The 21,661-nt window shown below is 56.7% G+C and overlaps 2 protein-coding genes across 10 annotated transcripts in view; both read right to left on the bottom strand.

The window, feature by feature from the left end:
* Positions 1–1,151: 1,151 nt before the first annotated feature.
* Positions 1,152–12,618, bottom strand: GRM2 (glutamate metabotropic receptor 2). Of its 5 annotated transcripts, none has more exons than XM_031470436.2 (6): positions 12,521–12,618; positions 10,233–10,815; positions 6,920–7,757; positions 4,414–5,489; positions 2,228–2,405; positions 1,152–1,979 (listed from the first exon to the last, which is right to left on the bottom strand). In XM_031470436.2, exons 2-6 carry the CDS (start codon positions 10,680–10,682, stop codon positions 1,906–1,908), a joined length of 2,616 nt encoding a protein of 871 aa, XP_031326296.1. In that variant the 5' UTR covers positions 10,683–10,815; positions 12,521–12,618; the 3' UTR covers positions 1,152–1,905. The 5 variants fall into 5 exon arrangements, with proteins under 5 accessions (XP_031326296.1, XP_064352569.1, XP_031326295.1 ...); XM_064496499.1 differs by lacking the exon at positions 12,521–12,618 and adding an exon at positions 8,879–9,112 and having other exon boundaries at positions 10,233–10,340; XM_031470435.2 differs by having other exon boundaries at positions 10,233–12,618.
* A 2,625-nt stretch (positions 12,619–15,243) lies between these two features.
* The window catches only part of TEX264 (testis expressed 264, ER-phagy receptor), a 29,165-nt gene continuing 22,747 nt past the window's right edge, over positions 15,244–21,661 (bottom strand). For all 5 annotated transcript variants that reach the window (XM_064496500.1, XM_031470440.2, XM_031470438.2 and 2 more), the window contains 2 exons: positions 19,260–19,428; positions 15,244–15,820 (listed from right to left, as the gene is read on the bottom strand). In XM_064496500.1, the coding sequence (XP_064352570.1) occupies positions 15,528–15,820; positions 19,260–19,368 (402 nt within the window). In that variant the 5' untranslated portion in view covers positions 19,369–19,428 and the 3' untranslated portion in view covers positions 15,244–15,527. The remainder of the gene's footprint in view (positions 15,821–19,259; positions 19,429–21,661) is intronic.

The following is a 21,661-nucleotide window of genomic DNA, read 5'->3' on the forward strand; positions in this document are numbered from 1 at the left end:
CTGTCCAGGGCCTGGGAGGGTGGGCAAACGTTCCTTGGGTCCAGTTTGACAGGAAGACCCAGAAAAGGGCCCCTAGGAGCAAGGAACAGCACCAGTTCCCATGGGGCTCAGCGTCCTGGTGCCTGGCCACTGGGGGCTGCACCCAGACCTGGGTCATTCAGGGCTAGGGATCTGGAGCAGAGACACCCCAGTAGGGTTGTCAAGATTAGCAAATGAAAATACAGGATGCCCAGTTAAATTTGAATATCAGATAAACAGTAAAAATGCCTAGTATAAATAAGTATGTCCTAAATACGGCATGGGACATACTTACAATAAAAAGTTTTCATTGTTTATATGACATTCAAACTTGACCAGGCATTCTGTATTTTATTTGGCATCCTCCACCCCAAATTTTGGCTGGAGAGAAAGAAGGGTTCCTGCAATTTCCTTTTTTCAGTTCTTAAGTCGTTAACCCAAATTTCCACAGCTTCACCAGCCTGTCGAGGCAAATGAATTCACTTAAAAATAACAGATGTCCCTGGCCTGCCCGTCTCCCAGTGCAGGACCTTGACCCTCTGTCCCACAGTCTGAAGCCGACCCCAAACAGTGAGGTCAGAACTTAAGTCAGGTTTTGCTCCTGGTGTCGGCCTGGGAGAGGCCCCCACCCGGCCACAGGAGGGCAGCATTTGCCTGGCTGAGCCGTGTGGCCGAACCTGGAGCCCGGCCCCGCAGGATTGTAGAGCCCAGAGCCCTCGGGCAGCCCCCGCGTTTGCAGTCTGGGGCTCACCAGCAGAGGGCGCTGAGGCACTCTTTACCCCTGAGAAAGGCCTGCTTCTCCCACTTCTCGTCGGGCGTGGCGCGACAGCAGATGGCCTCTCCAACTGCCCAGCCCCTGCCCTCCCTGCCTCACTTCCTCCTTCCTCATACGCTCTTTCTGGCTCTGTTCGCGCCACGTGAACAGGTGATGCTCGAGCCTGTGCCTCCTCTTGGGTCCCTCCATCTCAGACGCTCAGCCTGGGTCTATGCTGATGGATGGCTCCTCCAAGTGCCAGGCAGGCCAGACGTGGAAAAGCCCACAGTTCCAAAGGGTCATAGTCAGCTGTCCCTCCTGCCCCCTCACCCACACGATCGAGGTCCCCACCCCGCCCCGTCCCCCAGACTGCCAGACAAGCCTGTATCCATTTAAACCACCAGCCCTCACCCTAGCAGGGCCTTGGCCGGTCTGCAGCAGCTCCTTTCAAGGGAGGATGGCTTATTCATTTTCTGTCTCCCCTCCACCCTTCGGTCCCTGGGCAGAACAAGGTCTATCTTATGGCCACCAGGTCCTAGCATTGGCACAAAGCAGAGTGAACAAATACTGGCAAAATGATGGTTGAGAATCTGTGGCAGGGGTGAGGGGCCTCCCTGGATCAGGGGCAGAGTGGTTTTTTTTTTTTTAAATAAAGACACTTTATTTACAGATAATACAAAATAAACCACAGGACAAAACTACTGTGCAGGGGGAGGAACGGCCTCTATAATAACCCCGCTCCCCAACCCAGAATAACTCATATAAAAAATTTAAAAGGCCCTAGAAGGAGGGAGGGGCAGGGCTGGAAGCACCTTTGCTGATTGGGGACTGGGGCCTGCAGTCCTCAGCCACCCTGTTCCAGGGCAAAGTGGACCCTGGCTTGCTCCCTTCCGAGTCCTGGGCCTGGCAGGGAGGGGACACAGCTGCAGGGGCAGTTGGTGGTGGTTATAGAGGCTCCCTGGCCCAGGACCTTTTCTGACTCTGGAGGGTTGGAGGAAGTCCATTGGTAAGTGGTGCTGGGGGGCGGGGGGGTGTTATTGCAGTGCTTCAGCCACATCCTCCTCCTGGCCCGGGACATGGGTCTGCACCGGGCTCCAGGGAGCAGCCGTGTGGGGGCAGGAGTGTGGGGATCCTCACAGCGACGATGTCGTCGAGTCCACCACCTCACGGCCATTGCACACAGTGGGGACGAACTGGGAGCTAGACCCTGGGGAAAGGAAGCTGGAGGTTGGGGCCAGCCCCAAGGTCCCTTGGGCAGGGCAGGCAGCAGGGGAAGAAGGGCTGCAGAGGGCGGCTCCCCGCCACCACCCTGCCCTCTCCTGTCCAGCCTCATCTAGGGGGCCCTCCACCCCCAGCCAAGGAATCTCAGCAACCCAGGGAGTGGGCCCCATGCTGAGGAGCTGAGGCAGGGAGAGGAGGCCCAGGTGGAGAGGGGTGCTTAGGGGGGATGCCGACCTTGGCCGCTGGAGCTGGCCCTGGTGGCAGCACTGCCGAAGCGGCTGGTGGGTGCACGGTGGCTAACCACGTTCTTTTGCGGCTGGAAGAGGATGATGTGCAGCTTGGGCGCAAAGAGACAGCCGAGCACCACGGAGCCGCTGAGGCTGACCGACACACACATGGTGGTGGTCTGTACCTGTGGTGGGAGAGGTCAAGGATGAGTCTGTCCCAAAGGCCTGGGCCTGGCCCCAGGAACCCTGCCCAGGCGGTGGGGTAGGGAGTGAGGGAGACAATAAGCATCCAACACTGGGCCTTGGTCCGTTTGCCAAGCCCCAAAGGATTTTTAGGCAGGTTGGGCACAACCAGAGCATCAGCCCCAGTGCACCGTCTTCCCAGGGAGACCAAAGTTCTAGCTGTGGGGGTGAACATGCAGGGGCACGTGTACACATGGGAGTGTGTGTGCAGGTGTTATGTATGTCGAGATGCAGATATAGAGTGCCTGCGTATAAATGCATGTATATCTGTGTGGCGGTGTGTGTGCAGTGGGTCTTGAAAGTGTGCAGATATGTGCACATATAGAATGCATGTATATGGATGTGTGTAGCTGAGAAGATGTGGATGTATGCCAGGTGTGCCTGTGTGTGCACAAGTGAGTGTAGGGGTACGTGTGTGTCTGCATGCATAGGTGCTGGTGTGTGTGTGTCTGCATGCATATGTGGGTACTGAGTGTATATATCCCGGGTGGGTCCTTTGCCACCGATGATTGGCATGCAAATGCAAATCATATGCAAATGCAGGCTGCGTTAGAGCAGATTCCCTCCCAAGCTCTGGCCTCCACCACCCAGGCAGGTGGCCCAGCAGGTGGAAGAGCAGCCAAGCCCAGCCACCCCTGGCCCCCAGTACTGCCCACCATACCTCTGTCCTGAGGGAAAGGGCCTTTGCAGGGGCTCTTGCCTTGATTTTCCTGCTTCTTTAATTGTTAAGATTGTCAATTCAGACCCTGCTCTATACTCCCAAGCTGAGAGACCTTAGGCAAGGGACTGAACCTCCCTGAGCCTCCGTTTCTTCATCTGTAAAATGGGGAGAGCCATGGAGTTTACTCCAGAGTTGTGAGGATTAACCAAGATTATCCTCTTACTGTTCAGAGCTCAGGTCATCTGTCGCCTCCTTAGAGGAGCCTTCCCTGACCACCCCATCCGAAGCAGCCTTTGCCTCTTGAAGCTGAGGAGACCCATTGAGACACTCGGTGCCACTTGGATGGAAGCCACCACCCGGGATACAGTTTTCACTGGCTTTGACCTTCCCTGACCCTACACCCCAGCTCTCCTCCCCCTCTTTGCTTCACCTTTCCTGTCCTCCCCAGTTTCATCTCTCAATCCCAGAGTCACACAGCTCCAGGGGCACCAGGCCACACTGCATGGCTTCAAGGGGCATCAGAGCATGGCACCTTCTGGGGCCGCTGGCTCAAGAGCCCTGCCATTCCCACATTCCCACCCCTGCTCACCTCATTTATGCCTCCCCACCTCAACCCGGAGTGAGGGGCAATGCAGACCCTCTGCTCCAATCAGCTTCCATTTTGGCTGCCCTTCCCCACCTCCTCCACTCTATCTATCCCAACCTGCCTGCGCGGCAGAGTCCGGTTCAAGGACTCCTCTTCCAAGAAACCCTCTCTGACTCCCTTCACACACCACCACCACCACCACCACCACCACCACCACCACCTACACATCTCCCTCTTCCACACTCTCGTTGGGGCCTTTTGTCAACCTAAAGCAATCAGCAGCATTGCCTGACTTAGTTCTTTGGTCAATCACCCTGCTAGTCCAGGAGCTCACCAAGAGCAGAGACCAGGGCTCCCCTTCTGCAACCAACCCCTCAGTGCAGCAGGGCAAAACCTCTGCTCATTTGGACGTATTTTGGCACCTCCATCTCCTCCCAGGTCAGGAGATGATATCTGAGTCCTGAAATCTCTTCTCAGCTCTGACCCCTCCATCTCCATAGCCATTTCCCCAGGCCCCACTCAGCTTTCCCACCTTCCCCTGGGGTCCAGTCCCAACTGGGCCACCACAAGCTGTAGGCCTCTAGGTGAGCACTAAACCTGTTGGAGCCTCAAAGTGATCAGATTGAATGGGATGCCAGGAAACAGAAGGTCCCATGTCCTGCTTGCTCCCCCAACCCCCGCCCACCCTGTAGTGGGGACTCACCCGGTAGTCACTGGAGGTGACATAGAAGATGGGCAGGAAGGCCAGCCAGATGATGCAGGTGGTGTACATGGTGAAGCCGATGAACTTGGCCTCATTGAAGTTCTCAGGGCACTTGCGGGTCTTGAAGGCATAGAGTGTGCAGAGTGCGATGAGGAGAACGTTGTAGGCCAGTGAGCCCAGCATGCTGGCGTCGCGGTGGTTGCAGCGCAATGTCACCACCTCGCGCCGCTCGGGGGCTGTCTCCTTGCCCGTGCCCGGTGCCTCCACCACCAGCCAGGCAACCACAATGAGCAGCTGGCCTGAGATCAGGGCCAGGCAGATGGCCACCTGGGAGGCAGGGCTGATGAAGCGCGGCCGCTGGGCTCCCTCCCGGGCCCCTCCGAAAATGCGCGCAATGCGGTTGGTCTTGGTGAGCAGGGCTGAGTAGCAGACGGAGAAGGCAGTGCCCAAACCGAGGCGCCGTAAGGTGCACACCACTGTGGACGGCTTGGCAATGAAGACGAAGGTCATGCAATAGCAGAGGAAGACGCCACCCAGCAGGATGTAGCAAAGCTCCCGGCCCGAGGCCTTGACCACTGGTGTGGCATTGTGCCGTACGAAGACACCTAGCACAAAGAGGGTGGCCAGGGCCCCCAGGCAGGCGATGGTGACGGGTCCTACCGCCCAGGCATCGCCCCAGCGGATGTACTCCTGGGGCAGCTCGAAGCAGCCTGTCAGGCTGGCATTGGGCCAGTAGCCCAGGCCACAGTCAGCACAGGTGAACTCATCCAGCCGGTACTCATAGGGCTGGCAGGGGATGCAGAGCCAGCAGCAGACTTCCCCCGGCTGCACGCTCTTCACCTCGTTCTGCAGGCAGGGCTCACTGCAGCGAGAGGCGGGCAGGGGCCCGGCTGAGGCGGAGGCCCATGGGATGAGGCTGGTGTCCAGGGTCAGGCCTTCTGCCCAGTAGCCCACCTTCTGGTAGCGATAGCGCCCACTGCCCGCCCGCAGATAGGTGAAGATGTTGTAGCGACCGATACCGTCACCAAAGCGGTCGAAGCGGACCTCACTGTGGGTGTCAGCTGGGCGGAAGGGGGCTGGGGTCAGGGAGGGAAGGAAGAGAGGGATGGATTGGTGGGTCATCCTGAAGTGACCTCAGCCCTCCCCCGAATGTGGAACCCAAAGCCCAGAGCTGAGGCCAGTTCTCGTCCTTCTGATCCTCACCCCAATGCTAAAGCTGGCCTAACCCCAGACGTTTCTCTAAATGAGAGGCTAAAACAAACCCCAACCCTAAGCTTCAATTAGAACCCCAGCTTAAAGTCCAGGCATCTCCAGAACCCAAATGCCCACACTAACCCCCAGTTATGACTCCCAAAACCCAGCCTTAGACCTTCCAATCCAGACTCCAATTTTATCCTGACACATACCATAGCCCTTTCTGCAAAACTTAGCATGGAGACCCTTCCAAAGCTAAACTCAACCTCAGGTCCAGTCCTGGCCCCACTTAATCCTAAAAATGACAACCCTAGCTCCAGCCCCTGTCAGTCCCAACATTGATCCCAGGGTAAGCTGAATCCCAACCTCAGCAGTCACCTGGAACCACTGATGTTCACCAGAATGTTCCTGGCAGACAGCTCACAAGCCACTCTACTCCCCACCCCCATTCCCCCGTGAACCTCACGTCTCCCAGCCAGGCTTAGGAGGCAGGACCCCTGCCGTCCCAGGTTCCAGTGAGAAATGGGGTTCAAGTTAGCAGATGATGTGCTGAAGACCCCATGGTGAATGGTGCGGCCTGGAGTCGAATGCAGGTCCCTTGCAGTCCCTACTTTCCACCCAGCCTCAAAATCCTCAAAATCCAACTTGAGCCCTACCATAAATTCCACCAAGCCCAGTGGGCTAAATTTAGCCTTGCTCTAATGTCAACCCAATCAGACTCAAATGCAACACAAACTCTCATCCTGATTCTCCCATAACTCTGAATGTCAATCGTATTGGAATTACTATTCGTCTTATTCCTGGGCCAGCCCTGGCACCCTCTCCCACAGTTCCCACAGTGATGCTTTCTGAAGCAGAGCAATGATTCTCAGGCATTTATTTTTCTTGAAGCTGGAACTTTCATTCAAATAACTTTTGGTTTGAAGAAACCACCTTGAGTGGAAAATCCTAATGCACCTTTATTCTGACTCTCACTGATATTTTGCTGCCTGACAATCAGCTTGAGATCTCCCAATGCCTCCTCCCTGCATGATAAAGAGACAGGAGAGAGAGGGCAAGGCTTGAGCAGGAACCAGAGACCTTCACAGTGCTGGACCAGGCCAGACGTCTACTCTATGAAAGGGTGTCAGAAAATGGAACCTCAGTCCTCTCAGCCTAGCTGTACTTGTCGTGGCTCTGACCCCAGCCCCTTGGGTAAGTCCCTGACTTGCTGCAGGCTGTGTTTTCTTAGCCATGTACTAGAACCTGAGGGCCGGCTCCCTCTCACCCTCTGAGGGCTAGCAGCCTGGTGGACACTGGCCAGCACCATTACCATCAAACTTGACATTGAGAACGAAGTCTTTGTAGAGGCGGCGTCCATTGACTGGCCGCATTGCATCACAGAGGTGGGTGGTGTTGGGGCAGAGGGCACGATGCATGTTGTGCAGCGCGTGGGCCATGGCATACACCGCATTGACCACAAACATGATCTTGGACTCTTGTTCAAAGGGCACAGCCCGCAGGGAGTGGGCTGCACAGTCTCGCTGCCGGAAGCTGCAGTGGAATCTCTGCTCCCAGAACTCACGGAACCAGGGGTTCCGGCTGTTGTTCCAGGGGTCCAGGCTCCGGAAGTAGGAGGCAAAATCGCTGATGGGGTAGGAAGCCAGCTCGATGGTGATGGCACCTTCAGCAGCACCCTCGCTGCCTGCCACCACGCTCTCCAGGGCCCCCCAGCCATCACTGGCCACCCAGGTGAAGCTGGCGTTGAGGCGCTGGGTGGCAGCAAGGAGCTCGCGGGCATCCTCGGAACGGGTGAACAGGACAGCCACGCGGGCACTGGGCTTCTGCAGCAGGGCCCGCACCACGCCCTCGAAGGCTGCCCGGTTCATGGCGCGGCCCACCTTCTCCGAGGTGGCCACACAGATGTTGCGGGCACGGGCCTCTAGCTCAAATGCTTCGATGCCTGTCTCGCCATAGTCACCCTCGGATGCCACAGTGGACACATAGGTCCAGTTGAAGAAGCGGAGAATCTCAGCCATGGCTTTGGCTTGGTAGAAGTCAGGGGGCACCGTGCGGGCAAAGTAGTCATAGCGAGACTTGTCACTTAGCTTGGCACTGGTGGAGGCATAGCTGATCTGTGGGATCTGAAATAGTCGCAGGAGGTTGGCCACCTGGGGGAGAGGGAGAGGAGGTGAAGACAGACACCAAGTCAAATGCTAGAGACAAATGTGTCCCCCACAGCTATCAGACCTTGGGATCAAGTGCCCGTGAGGTCGGCCCTGAGGTCCCCCTCTCCTCAAAGACCTATATCCTATTTTGAGGTGTCTTCTCCAGGGGTCAGGGAGTTCCCTGTCCTTTCCCAATGGCTGAGAGAGAGAAGACCCAGGGCTGAGGTAGCAGAGTCCTGAGCCACACCTGACCCCCTCTGACAGATGCATGGCAGTAGCAAAAGGAGGGAGCTAACGGAAGGCCCAAGTCCTGGGTGGAGAGAGGTTGACAGTTGGCTGTGCAGGGAGAAAGAGGCACTAGATGGCATCTGGGATGCTCAGGGCTCTTAAGCTCTCCACCTGTTTGAGGCAGGTAACCCTTTCCAGAGTCAATCCTGATAGGATGATGGAGAAAGAAGAAAAAGACTCTCCTGGAAGGAAAACCCAGATTTGAGGGCTCCATAGCTCTGAGCATCCAAGAGTCTCCACTGGATGCCTGAGCCTGAAATAAGCAAGGCTCCCTACATACCACTGCCTGCCTGGCAAACAGTCTCCACCCTCAGATCTTTGGGACCTGTCCCCAAGAGTGGGGTGCAGCCAAGGGCCTGGTGGGATGGTGGGTAGGTAAGAGCAGGGCCTGCTCCTGGTTCCACAAGAGGGAGTTAGGTCTGAAGCAGCCTATTTGCCACAGGTTCACTCTTATGCCAACAATGTCAATGCCTTCTCTGTACTTTCTAACTCTGTGCCCCTTAGCAAATTGGCAAACCTCCCTGAGCTTCAGTTTCTCATTCCTGCCTTACAAGGTTGCTGAGCAGATAAAAGTAATGATGTATGATGCAGCCACAGTACCTGGCATATGGAAGATGACAGGGATTTGGGGAAGAGAGAAGGGGCAGGCATGTGGAGGGATCATTACCAGGCAGGTGCAGTCTAAAGATAAAGGGCTGAGCTTGGTCTTGACCCAGACAAGGAAAAGGCCAACCAAGGCTATGACAGGCAACTTGGGGAGAGGGAGGTAACTGGGCTCCTGGAGATGAATGCATGGGGCCCTTAAGAGAATTCTGGAGGGAGTGCTGGGAAAGTACCTCAGAGCTCCTGAAGACATCAGCAAGTAGGAGACTGCCCATCCATCCCTGCCCCAGCCAGGGCCACAGATGTAGGTGCCAGCACAGCCACACCCCTCCAAGCTACTACCAGCCACCTCCAGTATCTGGGACCAGCAGGACCAGTAATTCACTCCCTGCAAAAGGGGGATGAGCAGGCCTCCCCCAGCCCAGGCCAGAAGCTGCCTCCGTGGTTCAGCTCCTGCTTCCTTTCTCCTAAACAAGAATTCCAGGTCATGGGTCCTGGCCTTGCTTCTGGTAGTGCTCTCAGCTGGCCTCCTAAAGGAAGCTGAGGCCCCAGACAAGGCCTTCCTTATAACCACCAGCCCCAAGCCCAGTTCTGGCCTCAATTATGCAGCAGCCTACACCAGGCACCAGGCAGACAAGGGTCCAGACAAGAGTGGAACCCATTCAGGGATGGGGAGGATCCCACTTGGGCTAAAGCCACCAGGTGGGCCAAGGGACATCAGCTGAGCCAGTCCCCTGTGCTGACCTCTTATAGGAGAGCAGGAGGAGGGAGGACTGGTTCCCATCCCTTCCCACCCCTTCAAATCCTGCATCCCCTGAAGACCCTGGGGTACCCTCCCCCTCACCTTCCCACACATCCTGCTTCTCTTCCTTCTGGGTCCCCCACCCCTGTTTCTCTTCTCTGGGCTGCTCTGGGCTTCTACCTTCCACCCCTTCCCAATCCACAGAGAGATGATCTGACAGTCCCTTGTTCTTGGCTGAGAGCTCTAGGTTCATGTCTCCACTTTGTGAGCACCTTGACTTGTGACTTGCCTCTCCAAGCCTCAGTTTCCTCATCTATAAAATGGCTTAATAACAATAGCAGCGAATATTGATTATGCCCTTATGACTTGCCAGGCCCTGTGATACATGCTTTGCATGTATTTTAAATTTCCATCACACCCCTAAGAGCAGTAAATATTACAAGTCCCATTTTATAAGGATGAAACTGAGGCGCAGAAGAGAGAAATAATGCCCAGAGTCACACAGTAGGTGGGGAGGTGGGGTGGGGAGCTAGGAGTCAAAACTTGAGTTCTGGCTCAAAAGTCCTGGTTATTAAGCTTCTCGGGACTATTTAACATCAGATGTGTGTTTGTGTGTGTGTGTGTGCACGCGCACGTACAGGGAATATTTTCCTTGCACAGTCTCTAAAAATTGACCCCCATTACATCACAGGGACACTTTCTTAGTCTTCAGTAAAGAGCTACTCAAAGGAAGCTTCTGGTCCCTCTTCCAATGCATGGCAGCTCAGAGCCTCTGCTCAGCAGGAATTCCAGGTCTCCACCTCCAGCCTCCCCTCCCACCCCCCATTTAAACAGCCCCCATGTACCTGGATGGAGACATCGCTGTAGGAGCCGCCAATGACACCAGTTATGGCAGTGGGAGCATCACCGTGGGTGGCATAAGAGCCGTCGGGGCAAATGTGGCGTGAGCCATCGGCACCCCGGCTGAGTGAGGCACGCACGAAGTCAAGTGCCTGCTCCAGAGCGTGTGTGTCTTTGGAGCAGCTGTCGAGTATGTGCGCACCTAAGCGCACACCCGGTAGCAGGCTTGGGTCACGGTTGATACGGTCCAGCGCAAAAAGCATGGCCTCCAGGCGCTGGATGCCACGATGTTCATTGACAGGACCACACTCCTCTGCCGGGCCGCCCTTCTGGTGTACCGGAAACAGCCCACCCAGAACCAGGTCCCCCTCCAGGGTCAGCACCTTCTTGGCTGGGCCCTCAGCCACAGCACCCCACAGCAGCAGCAGAGCCAGAAGCCCAAGCAGTGATCCCATGGCCACAAAGGGGATGGATGGGTCCAGCAGACCTGGGCCTCTAGGGGATGAGGGTAGAAGCAGCAAAGGCAAAGAGAGGTGGAAATGGACCAGGAAAGGACAGACAGGAAGAGGGTGAGGAGGGACCCAGCTCCTGCAGAGAAAGAGAGAGACAGACAGGCAGATAGGGAAAAGTGGAATCTGAGAGTGACTACCCCTCTGACTCTGCCTCCCCCAAGCTCCTTTCACAGGGACTGAGGAACCAGGGAGAGGTGGTATCACTAACTAGGATGAGAAGCTCCTGGGACATCCCCGAGGCCTGCCTCTCAGCCCTGCCCTGATCTGGGGCTGGAGATAAGCTCTGTGCCCATCCCAAACTTAGCAGAGTTGGAGCACTGCAGAGAGTAGAGTCCCAGACGGAAGACAGGAGACCCCAGCCAACACCAATCCCACTGTGAGTCACAGAATGTCCAACACCCTACACAAATCTCCTGGAACCCCAGAGTCAACAGCTTTGCAGCATAAAGTCACAGTTACAAACTTAGGGGATGGGTCCAGTCCCCATCCTGAGCTTTGGATTTCCAGAGAGGAGCCATTGCAGGCTGAGAACCCACCAGGGAAGAGGGAAGGAAGAGTCTTTAAAGAGTAGTTAGTCTCCAACTCCTAGGGAGACTGGAGCCCAGGTGAACACCCCAGGGTCCCAGCCTCTGGTTCTTAAAAAGCCATCCTCAAAGCCCCCTGACTGAGGAAGTAATAGAGATTCTAGCTCCTGGAAGTTAGACAGCAAGGTAGAGAGTCTGGCCCCAAGGAGGGACACCGAAGTGGCCACAGGTCCTAAAGTCAACAAGGAAAGTAGATGTGAGTGTATGTATGTGTTAGGGCTGGGGGTCAGTTCATCTAGTCAAAAATCTCAAAACAGGGCTCAAGGTTAAGACTTTTGTAAACCTTAGCTCTACGCAGAACACTGAGACTTTTGGCTTCCCATTTTCTCTTCAGCTCAGAAACAAGCAGAAAAGTCATCATTTCCAGTCTCCCCGTCCTCAGCCTCAGGGCCCTGTGCACCCTGGCTCTGGCCCTCAGAGACCCTCGCCTCCTTCTTTCACTCCGCACCCATCATTTGTGCCCCAGCTGCTCTCCCAGACACCTACCCGACAAGGGCTGTCACAATCACACAGGTCTGGGGAGACTAGGAGAGGGTAACTGAGCCTGAAGAAGGGCAAAACTCATTCAGGGACCCCACATCCTGGCCACAGAGACTGGGCTCTTCACTTTGTCCCCTCACCTCCCCACGGTTAATCTCCCGCTGAGGCCGAGTCAGGCCAGGGGGACTGGGATCCTGTGGATACTGAGGAAGAAACAGCTCAACCAGGCAAAAAGGAGAGGCAAGCGTGAAGACCAACGCAGATGGAGACAGGGACTCAGATGGGGGCTGAGGCCCTTACCAGTCAAGACCGCAAGCCTCCCACAGGGCAGCTGGGACCAAAGCTCTGATAGGGACAGGACCATGGAGATGGAACCCTGGGAGGGGGCAGCCTGGGGGCCTGGGCCACAAAATTCCGGCAGGGAGCGATGGAGCCTGAGAGGCTGAGACAAAGACAGAGGCACAGACAGACTGACCAAAGGACAGAGGGGCAGGAGGAACGAGGAAGCGCGTTGCAGGGCATGCGTTCTCTGGGAAAGAAAGGTGGGACGCCTGGGGCTGTCATCCCGCTTCCCGGAGCTCCTGGCGAGCGCTGTCTGGACGCCTGGGCCAGTCCCGGCCCGAGCACCTCAGAACCCAAGGGTCCGCGGGACTCTGGGACACGGGGTCAGGATCAATAAGGTCGGCGGCGGCCGCGGCACCACCCGGCTTACCCTACCTTGCGCGCCCGGCTCAGGCGCGGAGAAAAAACGGAGAGGAGCCGGGAGCGTGGGGTTCCAGCTCCGGCTAGCTCGCTGGCTCGCTGGTTCCGCGGCTCTGATCTCTCGGCCCGCCTGCTCGCCCAGCCGCTTTCAATCGCGGCCCGCCCCGCCCCCGGTCCCGGCCCGCCCCCAGCCCCTCCTCCGTTCCTCCCAACTCCTGATCTCCCGCGCCCAACCCGGCCTCCGCCTCCCTCTGGATTCCTCCACTTCTCCCCTCCGACTCCTTAGGGCCACAGGCCCGGAGCTGTCCGCCGCGTGGTGCTGAACCCGCGGGCACTCCCGCGCTGCGCTGGAGCAGGTGCCTCTTTGCCCCCTCCACCTGAAGTCAGACTGCGTCCCAGAGAGCAGCGGGCATGGAGCAAGGGGCTGGGAAGGTCACTGAGCCCCAGGAGGTGTGCACAGGACTATAGGTTCCCATCTGCGAGAGAAGGAGGGTAGGCCCTAGGGTTGAGAAGTGCCATTTGGGGATAGGTAAGGGGGCACATGGGAGGTAGTCGGAGCACTTAGCCTGCTGCGTCCCTGTCCTCATGTCCATTCTCCCCACCCATGTACTGCAGTTCAGTCCACATGCCAGGCCTGGGGTGGGGGCATGTGTCTTCTGCCCTAAGTGAGAGCTGAGGCCTGAGTCATTAGGACGATATGGGGGGGGGGGAGGGAAGGGTCAGAGGAGGATGGGACCTTCTTTTCCTTCCTGCAGATGACCTTTAAAGCTGCTACCTCCCCACCACACACACACACACACACACACACACCCACCCCTAGCCCTGACCTCCCCAGCCCCACCCCTCCACTAATCTCCACTCTCATGTGCAAAGGGTATTTATGGCAAAGAGATACCAACCTAATGGGGGGATGGGTGCTGCAGGACCAGGGACTAGTGTCAACCCTAAAGAAGACAAGCTGGGACTGGCAGGGGGATCTGGGAGAGGAGGGGGCTGGGGAAGAGGCTCCTGAAACTGGCTGCTGTGTAGGAGGGAGCAGAAGCTGGAGCGGGAGCTGGAGCCGCAGCAGAGGGAGGACAGCTGTGAGATGTTCTTGACTCTTCTTCCCTCCTGCAGCAGAGTGGGGAAGGATGCCCCTGGGTAGTGTGGTGGATAATCCGAAGCACCATACTGTGCTCAAGTATCTGGGGAGGGGGCTTGCACCCAGATTTAGCCCCAGAGTCATAATGCACACACACTAATAAGTGCTAAGGGGCACAGCATCTCTACACATGTTCTCCTGGCACTGCCCTTTCTTCCACAGGTGTCAGTAGAGGCAAGGCTAGCTCAGACACATGCTAATGAGCACACACCAAGCCCAGGTCCCTCTGGTACATGTCTACATGTGGGTTTGACAGTTGAGGGGGTGGGGGGCTGTCACCAAGGAAGGACAGGCTTTTCCCCTGGACACAGAAACCCAAAGCCCCACTGCTCTGGAAAGAGCACAGCTGTGAAACAGATCAACACATCAAACCCAAACAAACACAAACTCCATCGCTAATGGGAGGCAGCAGGATGAGAGTTCAGAGCTGTCAGACAAGGCTGGGGAGACAGACATGCTGTCTTCCAGCTCCCGTGCTTTCACCCTCTCTGGCTGCCTCAGAGCAACTGTTTCCTGGGGCAGGTGAGTGAGGTGCTGGGCCCCTGGAGCAGAGGGGTTGACAGCAGCAGGGTGCTGAGGAGAGGAAGCTTCAGAGTAATCCCAGCCCATTCACCAAGGCAATCTCCCAAAAGACAGTGCCAGCTCCAGTGGCCCATTACGTGACCCACATCAAGTGCACTGCATGGTCCCGCGTGCAGCATGGACATGCTGTTACATACTCAGCTATGCAGTCACTACTCCTGCTGTGCACACAGACACACCCAGGTTTACCTGCAGAGCTGCACATGTGGACGTGTCCACACATATATAGCTATATTCATGGACACACAGCTGCACAGATGTCTGGCTTTACATGTGGACACAGAAAAACACACAGCTTTACACATGAACACACAACCATACACATACAGCTGTACAGACACATAGCTACACACTGATAGCTGTATACAGACAAAACCCCCAGACTGATACCCCCAGTTAGCCAGTCCCACACCCCTGTAATACAACCAGACAGTAAGACACTAAGCACAGGAACACGTGCACATAGCCACACAGCCATCCACACAAGTACAGCTATGCCTAGCCACAATCACATCTGGATGCCCACTTGGCACAGCCTCACCCAGGACCACCACCAGCTGACCCATCCATAGTTACGCACACAAAACCAAAGGCATGTGCATGTGCGCATGCACACACACAGGTACACAGACACTGGCGGGCACAGCGGGGATGTCCTCACTGGCTGGGCAGACACCAGTGTGAGCACAGGCACACTCTGGCCACAGACACAAAGGCATCTCTTGGAAGCAGACAAAGGCAGGCTGTGGGCTCTCCACTCCTGAGCCCTGGAGGGCATGCTCAGCTTTCATACCCCTTGTCCTGATCTGCCTGCTCTCCAGCAGCCTGGGGGAGAGAAGCAGCTGTTAAGTGGGGCCACAGAGCAGGAAGTGAGGGCCTCCAATACCCTCCTTCTTCACCCCACCTCAGGGTACCTAGCCAAGTTCCTCCCTTTCCTCAGGATGCTCCTGCCCACTCCTCAACTATCTGAGGGCTCCCCAAGGTAGAACAAACAAATGCACATCGCAAATCCAGGTGGAACAAGAAAAATCATTTGCTTTATTCTGGGTCCTGGAAGCTCCAACGTGAATCCGAAAAAAGATGTAACAGGGGCAGCAGCCCTAAGGGCTGGGTGCAGACAACAGTCCTGGCTCCTCTGGCCCTGGGAGCCCAGAGGGCAGTGAGGAGGCTTAGCCAGAGGCCCGGGACAGAAGTTAGGCCCCCCGAGTCTCCAGCCTGAGCCGAGGAGGTGGAGGAGAAAGAGGCAGAAGACTGTTCAGTTCCTTAGAAATTGCACCATAGAAAGGTGCAGGCCTCGGGTTACTCCTCGCCCTTCTCAGGGGTACTGGGCTCCCGCAACCACTTGGCAGCCCCCAGGGGCTCAGCCTCGAGGCTTGGCCTTGGCTCCCCCATGGGTCCCTCACCCTCCAGATCCAGCTCCTCAAAGGACGAGCCACTGGCACCCGACTCGCTGTAGCTGTGCTCACTGCGGGTGTCACCATCATCCCAGCCGTGGCTGCTCACCCCAGGGGACAGGGTGGCAGCTGAAGTCTCCCGGCTGCCAGGACCCACCTCCAGGCTCACAGAACTCGTGTCACTCATTGTGTCAGCTCCTGGGCCAAGAAGAGGGAGCACAAGTTAGCTAGGACCCCCACCCCCACCTTCAGGGCAAGGACAGAGGCTCTACCACTGGTCCAGCAACTCAGCATAGACATGCACTCATGAATAATAAAGCTGGGCCTGGCTCAAGAGGCCTATTCCAGCTGCCCTCTGCCCTCTGCCCTGACTGGGGCTGCACTGACAGGGCAGATGGAGAGAATGGGGAGGGAGAAAGGAGGGCAGTCTGCTGTGCACTCCTCTCCCTAGCCTGAATTAGCCTCAGCTCCCTGCACTCCCACAAAGCCTGCTCCCTCCCCACCACCAAACAGTCCATTAAGGACCACTCAGCCCAGAGGTGAGGTGAGGAGCTGAGGGTAGAACAAAGAGACTCAAGCAGTGTCCCCTCCTCCATCCCCCATTTCACGCTTGGAGAAAGGTTTGTCCAAAGCCAGCTAAAGAACCCTGCCCATAAGGCTCAAGGACAGGAGAATGGTCCAGGAGGCCTACTCTCCTGTCCCCTTTTCCCCATGCAGGGCTCCCCAAAAGCAGCCATGTCTGGGAAGTCAGCTGGCTTCTGCCTCTGGCCCACACTGAACCCCAATTTGAGGAGGAGGTTGGGGAAGGAGTGGGAAGGGGAAGTCCTGAGAAATCCTCAACAAGTTGCATGGGAGAAGGATGCTGGATGAAGCATTTTAAGGGCTTTCTTCTTCTATGCCTGGGTCACCCCAGTAGAGCCCTTACCCACCCCCAACCACTGGTGGCTCCTGAGCCACAAAGCAGCTGAAGGGGACCATGGAGAACTCCGCTGGTGGCTGGAGAGCCCTAAAATCCCTCCCAGCCTGCTCCTCCTACCCCCAACACCTCCTCCAGGGCAGGTTCATCTGTCCTGTTCAGGAGCAACCCCCAAAATTCATCTTCCCAGATCAGAGGCACTGGCAGCAGTTGGAGGTGGCAAGGAGGGGCAAAGGGCTCAGGCCCACTGTGTGTAGGAATCCAGATTGAGAGAAGGCGGATGGATATGCCTCCCTTCCTGTGTGAGAGGGAGGGGGGCAGCTGTCAAACATCACAGAAGGTGAGGGGTGAGCCAGCTTCCTCAGATCCTATCTCCATGGTGATGGAGTCCCAAGCCCAGTGCAGCTGGGGACTGCTTGGCATTTGGACTTGGCCTGGAACTTTCACTGAGCCTCAGCTGTGACCCAGGGTGGGGGTGAGGGGATTTGGGATCTGCTCCCCCAGTCCCTTTAGCCCCAAGAAGATGCCCTCTGAGCTCTACTGGCAGAGGTGAGGTGAGCCCTGCAAGTGCCAAGCTCCTGGCCCAGGGCCGCCTTCTTGCTGGGGCCCTAGTCATGGCTCCCAGAGTGGAGACATTCAACAGTGAGCCAGGGCTACTCCCTAAGTTATGCGTAGTACCCTCTGACCCTGGGGCAGGACTCCAGCCCTTCTTTTGCTCCTTAAATGATTACTGGTGCCACACTGGCTGCAAGCCTGAAAGGAGCAAAGGAGGTGGGTAATTTCTCCCTGGCCCCATTAAACTAAGTTCTACCGTCCCACCCATCCAATGGCTCTCTTGGGACTTGGGTATGGGAATCTGCCTGCTTGCCGGCCGGATGCCTCCTCCCTCTCCCAGTTCCTAGGTGAGAAGTGACCAGAGGAAGGAGCCCAGGGGTGTCCCTTTAGGCCAAGGCCCAACACGCTGGGATAAGGACAGCCCCTGGGCATGTGCAGACACCTCTGGCAAATGAGTCTAAGGCAGTGAAGCAGTATCCTTCTAGCCCTACCAAGGTCTGCACAGAAAGAAGTCCTGGAGTCCTGGGCCTGTGTCCCAGGGCAGAAGAGGCCAGGCAAGGCAGAGCAGTACCTGAATCCTGAAGGCTGCTGGGACAGAGAATGAAGCTGCCACCTTCACCCTAGTCCCCGTCTCCTCCACTGCCCATAGCCAGTGCAAGGAGATCAAATATTCATCGCCTCTCTGGAGCTAAATAATACATCAATGTAATAACAGGCGCAAGGCAGCTAATCACCCCCTTTCACCTCCCAGCCCAAGTGGGGGCCACAGCAGGGAGGCAGACAGGGACAGGCCAAGCCTTGGGCAGCCAGGCGCCCACCACATGCTGCTGCACAATGGCATGCACCTGGCAAGCAGACACCCAGAGTCTGCCCGGGTGTCAGGGCAGACCCTGTCAGAGGTGGGCAGACCCCTCAGCCCCTACACCAGGGAGTGGGCGGGCAGGCTGGTGGGGAGGATAGGCCAAGGAGCTGGGGGCGGGGGAGCTAAGCTGCAGCCAGCTGTAGTGAGTGCCAAGAAGTCCTTCAACACCCCTGGCAGGCGGTGTTTGGAAGGGGTGGGCCAAGGAGGGGGGCGCAGGCAGCAGAGGGAGGTCGAAGGAAGGTCAAGTCGCTCCCTTTCCTGCCCTGGGGACTGCCCAGGCCTGCTGACCTTGTGCCATGTCCTGTGCCCACAGTAGGGGCACTGAAGAGTGTCTGCCAGGCACTACCAGGCGGGTGGGAGCAGTGCCCCATGGAGGTAATTAAGTGGCAGATGAAGTTAACTGTGTTGGACATGGCCCCTAGGGAGTGAAGACTGCCTCCCAGTCCCCCTCCCCCACCAACACATGTCTCTCAGGGTGACCTTGGCTGTTGAAGATTGGATGGACAGCGGGAATCTCCTAAAACAGGAGGTGAAGAGGGACAGCCACTTTTCTCTCAGCCGTTTACCACTCCCACAGGTCATGGACCTCCAGAGTCACATGAGGTTCCACCAGCACAAGGGTTGGACTCTCAAGGATTACCTGGAATGCTACCAGCAAGCCCTCTCACACAACTGGGGACAGCCCAGGGTCACAAGAGGTCATGACAGGAGGGTGTGCTGAGAGCAGGCAAGCAACCTGCTAGCCTGGATCTACAAAACCTGGATCTGATGGAAGGGGCCCGGCACTGACCTCCTGGCTCCCCTCTGCATGCTCTCTGGTTGCTCTTTGGCAGGAAGAAAGCAGCTGGCTCTGGGCAGGGCCCCAGACTGGGGGACAGGAGAATACTTGTTCCCCACCTTACGTTCCAGATCCAGTGCCAATCTTACTTCCTGATGAGCCCCACCCAAGTGACACCTTTCCTGAGCATCCTCAGCCCCCTCCCACGAGCATCCAGCTGTCTGTGATCTGTGTTTCCAGGGGTACTCTTGCTGCATCTGAAGGGAATGTGTGTAGGGTCTTGTGTCTGTGTTACCAGGGATAAAGTGTGTGAATCCACATCTGCATGGATCCGCGTGTCTAGGAACAGGCAACTCTGCATGTGGGCAGGTGGTTGGGCAAGGGTCTCCTCCTTCTGACTCTGCCAAGCTTAGCCTGGAACCACAGTGCCAACCCAGCCAGGGAGATGGCTTCTCCACCATGCCCCACACATCCAGGGAGGGGGGCTCCAGACAGGGCCCCACCCTCCTTCCTCCACCCTCCGTACCTGTGCCATCCACCTGGGTGTCGTCAGCCTCCGCAGGCCCCCGGCTTTTCCGCTCTGTCTCCTTCACCTCAGGCACATAGAAGTCTCCCTGTCGTGCCAGCGGGCACATGAAATAGATCTGGTCTTCCTGGTAGATCTCCAGCCGCGGGTGGGCACAGAGCTTCCGCTCCTTGTCAGAGTGTGAAAGGTGGGATGAGCTCTCCAGGGCCTTTAACCCACTCGTCCCTGAGTGGCCCCAGGAACCATCTATTTTTTATTCCCTCCCAGGGGGCTGGCTCCGCCTCCTGCCCCAATCTCCCCTAAGTTCCAAATCCCTGCTGAGTGAGGCACACACACAGCACCCTAAGGGTAGAGTCCCACACTCCAGGGGGGCAGTGGTCTGAGGACCCAGGACAACATCCTAGGACAGGTACTAAAAATCCCAAGGGCCCACCACTGCTAATCCTGGGACCAAAAAGCTGCTCCAGAAAGCAGTGGTCTCATAGAGCCATGAAGCTTCGCACTGCAGACTACCCTAAGTCAGGGACTCCAGGCTCCAGGTGCCCAAGTCATGCCAAGCTCTGACCTGCCAGACTTTCCATCTCAGGACCCCGTGGCCCTGACCTCCTCTCTGCCCTGGACAATGCTGACTGACCCACCAGTATCAGGAGAGGTCAGTGCCACTGACTCTTAGGCCTCTAGCCCCTGCCCTTGCAGGCATGTGACTGACAAACCCTGGATTGGAGTTCCAGGCCAGCTAAAAATCTCTCCTACTCCTATTCCCCTGCTGGTTCAGGTCTACGCCAACCTCCGAGACTATCAGATGTGGCTAGTTCCCACCCCTTCTCACACCTCAGCCCAGAGTTTCAGCAGAGGGGAAGAGGTAGACCCTAGGCTAGAGGAGCAGACAGGACAAGAAGGTCTAACACTGGATATTGCCTGGCTCCCCAGTCGGCTGAAGTAGCAGCTTATAGGGCCCCAAGAGGAGACAGGCACTCCACTCTCCTCTGCCTGGACACAGAACCTAAAGCTCTGCATCCCCCAGGGTGTGTGGAAGGTGCACAGACTCATGCCAGAGCTGCCCTGAGACAGGCAGAACAATCAGAACAGGGGTCAAGTGAATATTGCTCCCGAGCCTGCCTCCCTTTCCTACATCGGAGCACAATTATCCACTAAGACGACTGCGAGGTCCATGCCCTGTCACCGCTCACCCACCAACCTTCACAACATGGCTATTTATAGCACCCGCCCAGCTCTCACCATGAGCTCTGAAATGAGCCTTCCATTTAGCGGTAATGAGAGACTTATCGCCTGGTGGGGAAAGCCACTCCAGGGCTCCACTTGTGTGACTGCCTGGCCAACCTTAGAGCTGAGAAACCAACGTCCAATTAAAGCAAGTGAAGAGGGGTAAAAATGAAACCCTGGAGAAGAGAGGGAGGGAAGAGTGAGGCTGAAAGGTTCATCCAGCCAGGGTCCTCAGCAGCCTGATGGAAGCCACATGGGGGTGGATGTCCTGGCCCAAGGTCTAGCTGCAGCTTAGCCTCTGACTCCACACATGACCCAGGCAAGGCCTCTCATCCTAAGTCTCTGTGTGCTCAAACACAGAGTAGGACATGCTAGCCCTAACACCTCCAGGGACAGTGAAGGAAAATCACTATTTTTAAGATTGAGTCTGACCTTTTTTGCCAACTTGAGAGCTCTATGGGCCATCTCGGCCCCCAGCTCTTCCCATCTCTGAACACACCAATGGCTGCTTCTGCTTTCTACCTGCCCACACACCCACCCAAGGCCTGGTCTTCAGAAGGAGGGTAAATAAGAACATGACATCAGGAATAAGGAGGGTAAATAAGAGCACGACATCAGGAATGAGGAGGCTCTGGGGCTCCACTAATGCCAGCACTTGGGGGCAAGCATCTGCCAAACCTGAACCCCACTCAGTGACTGGGTCATGTTGCCAAGGCCAGGGTCAGAGGCCTCCTGAAGGTCCAGGGCCTTTCCTGAAGCTAGAGGGAATAAAAGGCCCCTGAACCCAATCAGAGCATGGCCTTCACCAGCATCCCATGCTCACGGCATTCAAAGGGTCTAAAAGGAAGCTGCTGAGTGGCCATCAGCTACCCAGAGGCCCATATCTCAAGGGCTGTAGACAGATGACTTTTGGGGATACTTCCAGGAACCAGAGCCTGTGCCCACCTAGAAATCCCAGGGACAATGGGACAGTACCCCAAACCTCACCAACACTCAAGCCACCTGCCTAGCTTTCCTTCTGGAAGTAACAGGGATAATAAGAGGGAGTAGTCTCCCTTCCACCCTCCCCTCTAGGCCAGGCATCAAGGTGGGTAGCACCAAGCAGCAACCCTTGCCACCTGCTCTCCAGCCCCCTCATTGGCAGGCAGGAGGCAGCTCTGTGGCTGCTCTGCGCATCT

The sequence above is a fragment of the Camelus dromedarius genome, chromosome 17 (assembly GCF_036321535.1).
Source record: "Camelus dromedarius isolate mCamDro1 chromosome 17, mCamDro1.pat, whole genome shotgun sequence".
NCBI lineage: Eukaryota > Metazoa > Chordata > Mammalia > Artiodactyla > Camelidae > Camelus > Camelus dromedarius.

What these genes read in the sequence shown, in the direction of transcription:
- GRM2 (XM_031470436.2), bottom strand. Translation starts at nt 10,682, where the DNA reads ATGGGATCACTGCTTGGGCTTCTGGCTCTGCTGCTGCTGTGGGGTGCT. An exon ending in ACAGCGATGTCTCCATCCAG is followed by an intron (nt 7,758 to 10,232) that starts GTACATGGGGGC and finishes CCTCTCCCCCAG; the next exon opens with GTGGCCAACCTCCTGCGACT. An exon ending in TCTCAATGTCAAGTTTGATG is followed by an intron (nt 5,490 to 6,919) that starts GTAATGGTGCTG and finishes CCCTGACCCCAG; the next exon opens with CCCCCTTCCGCCCAGCTGAC.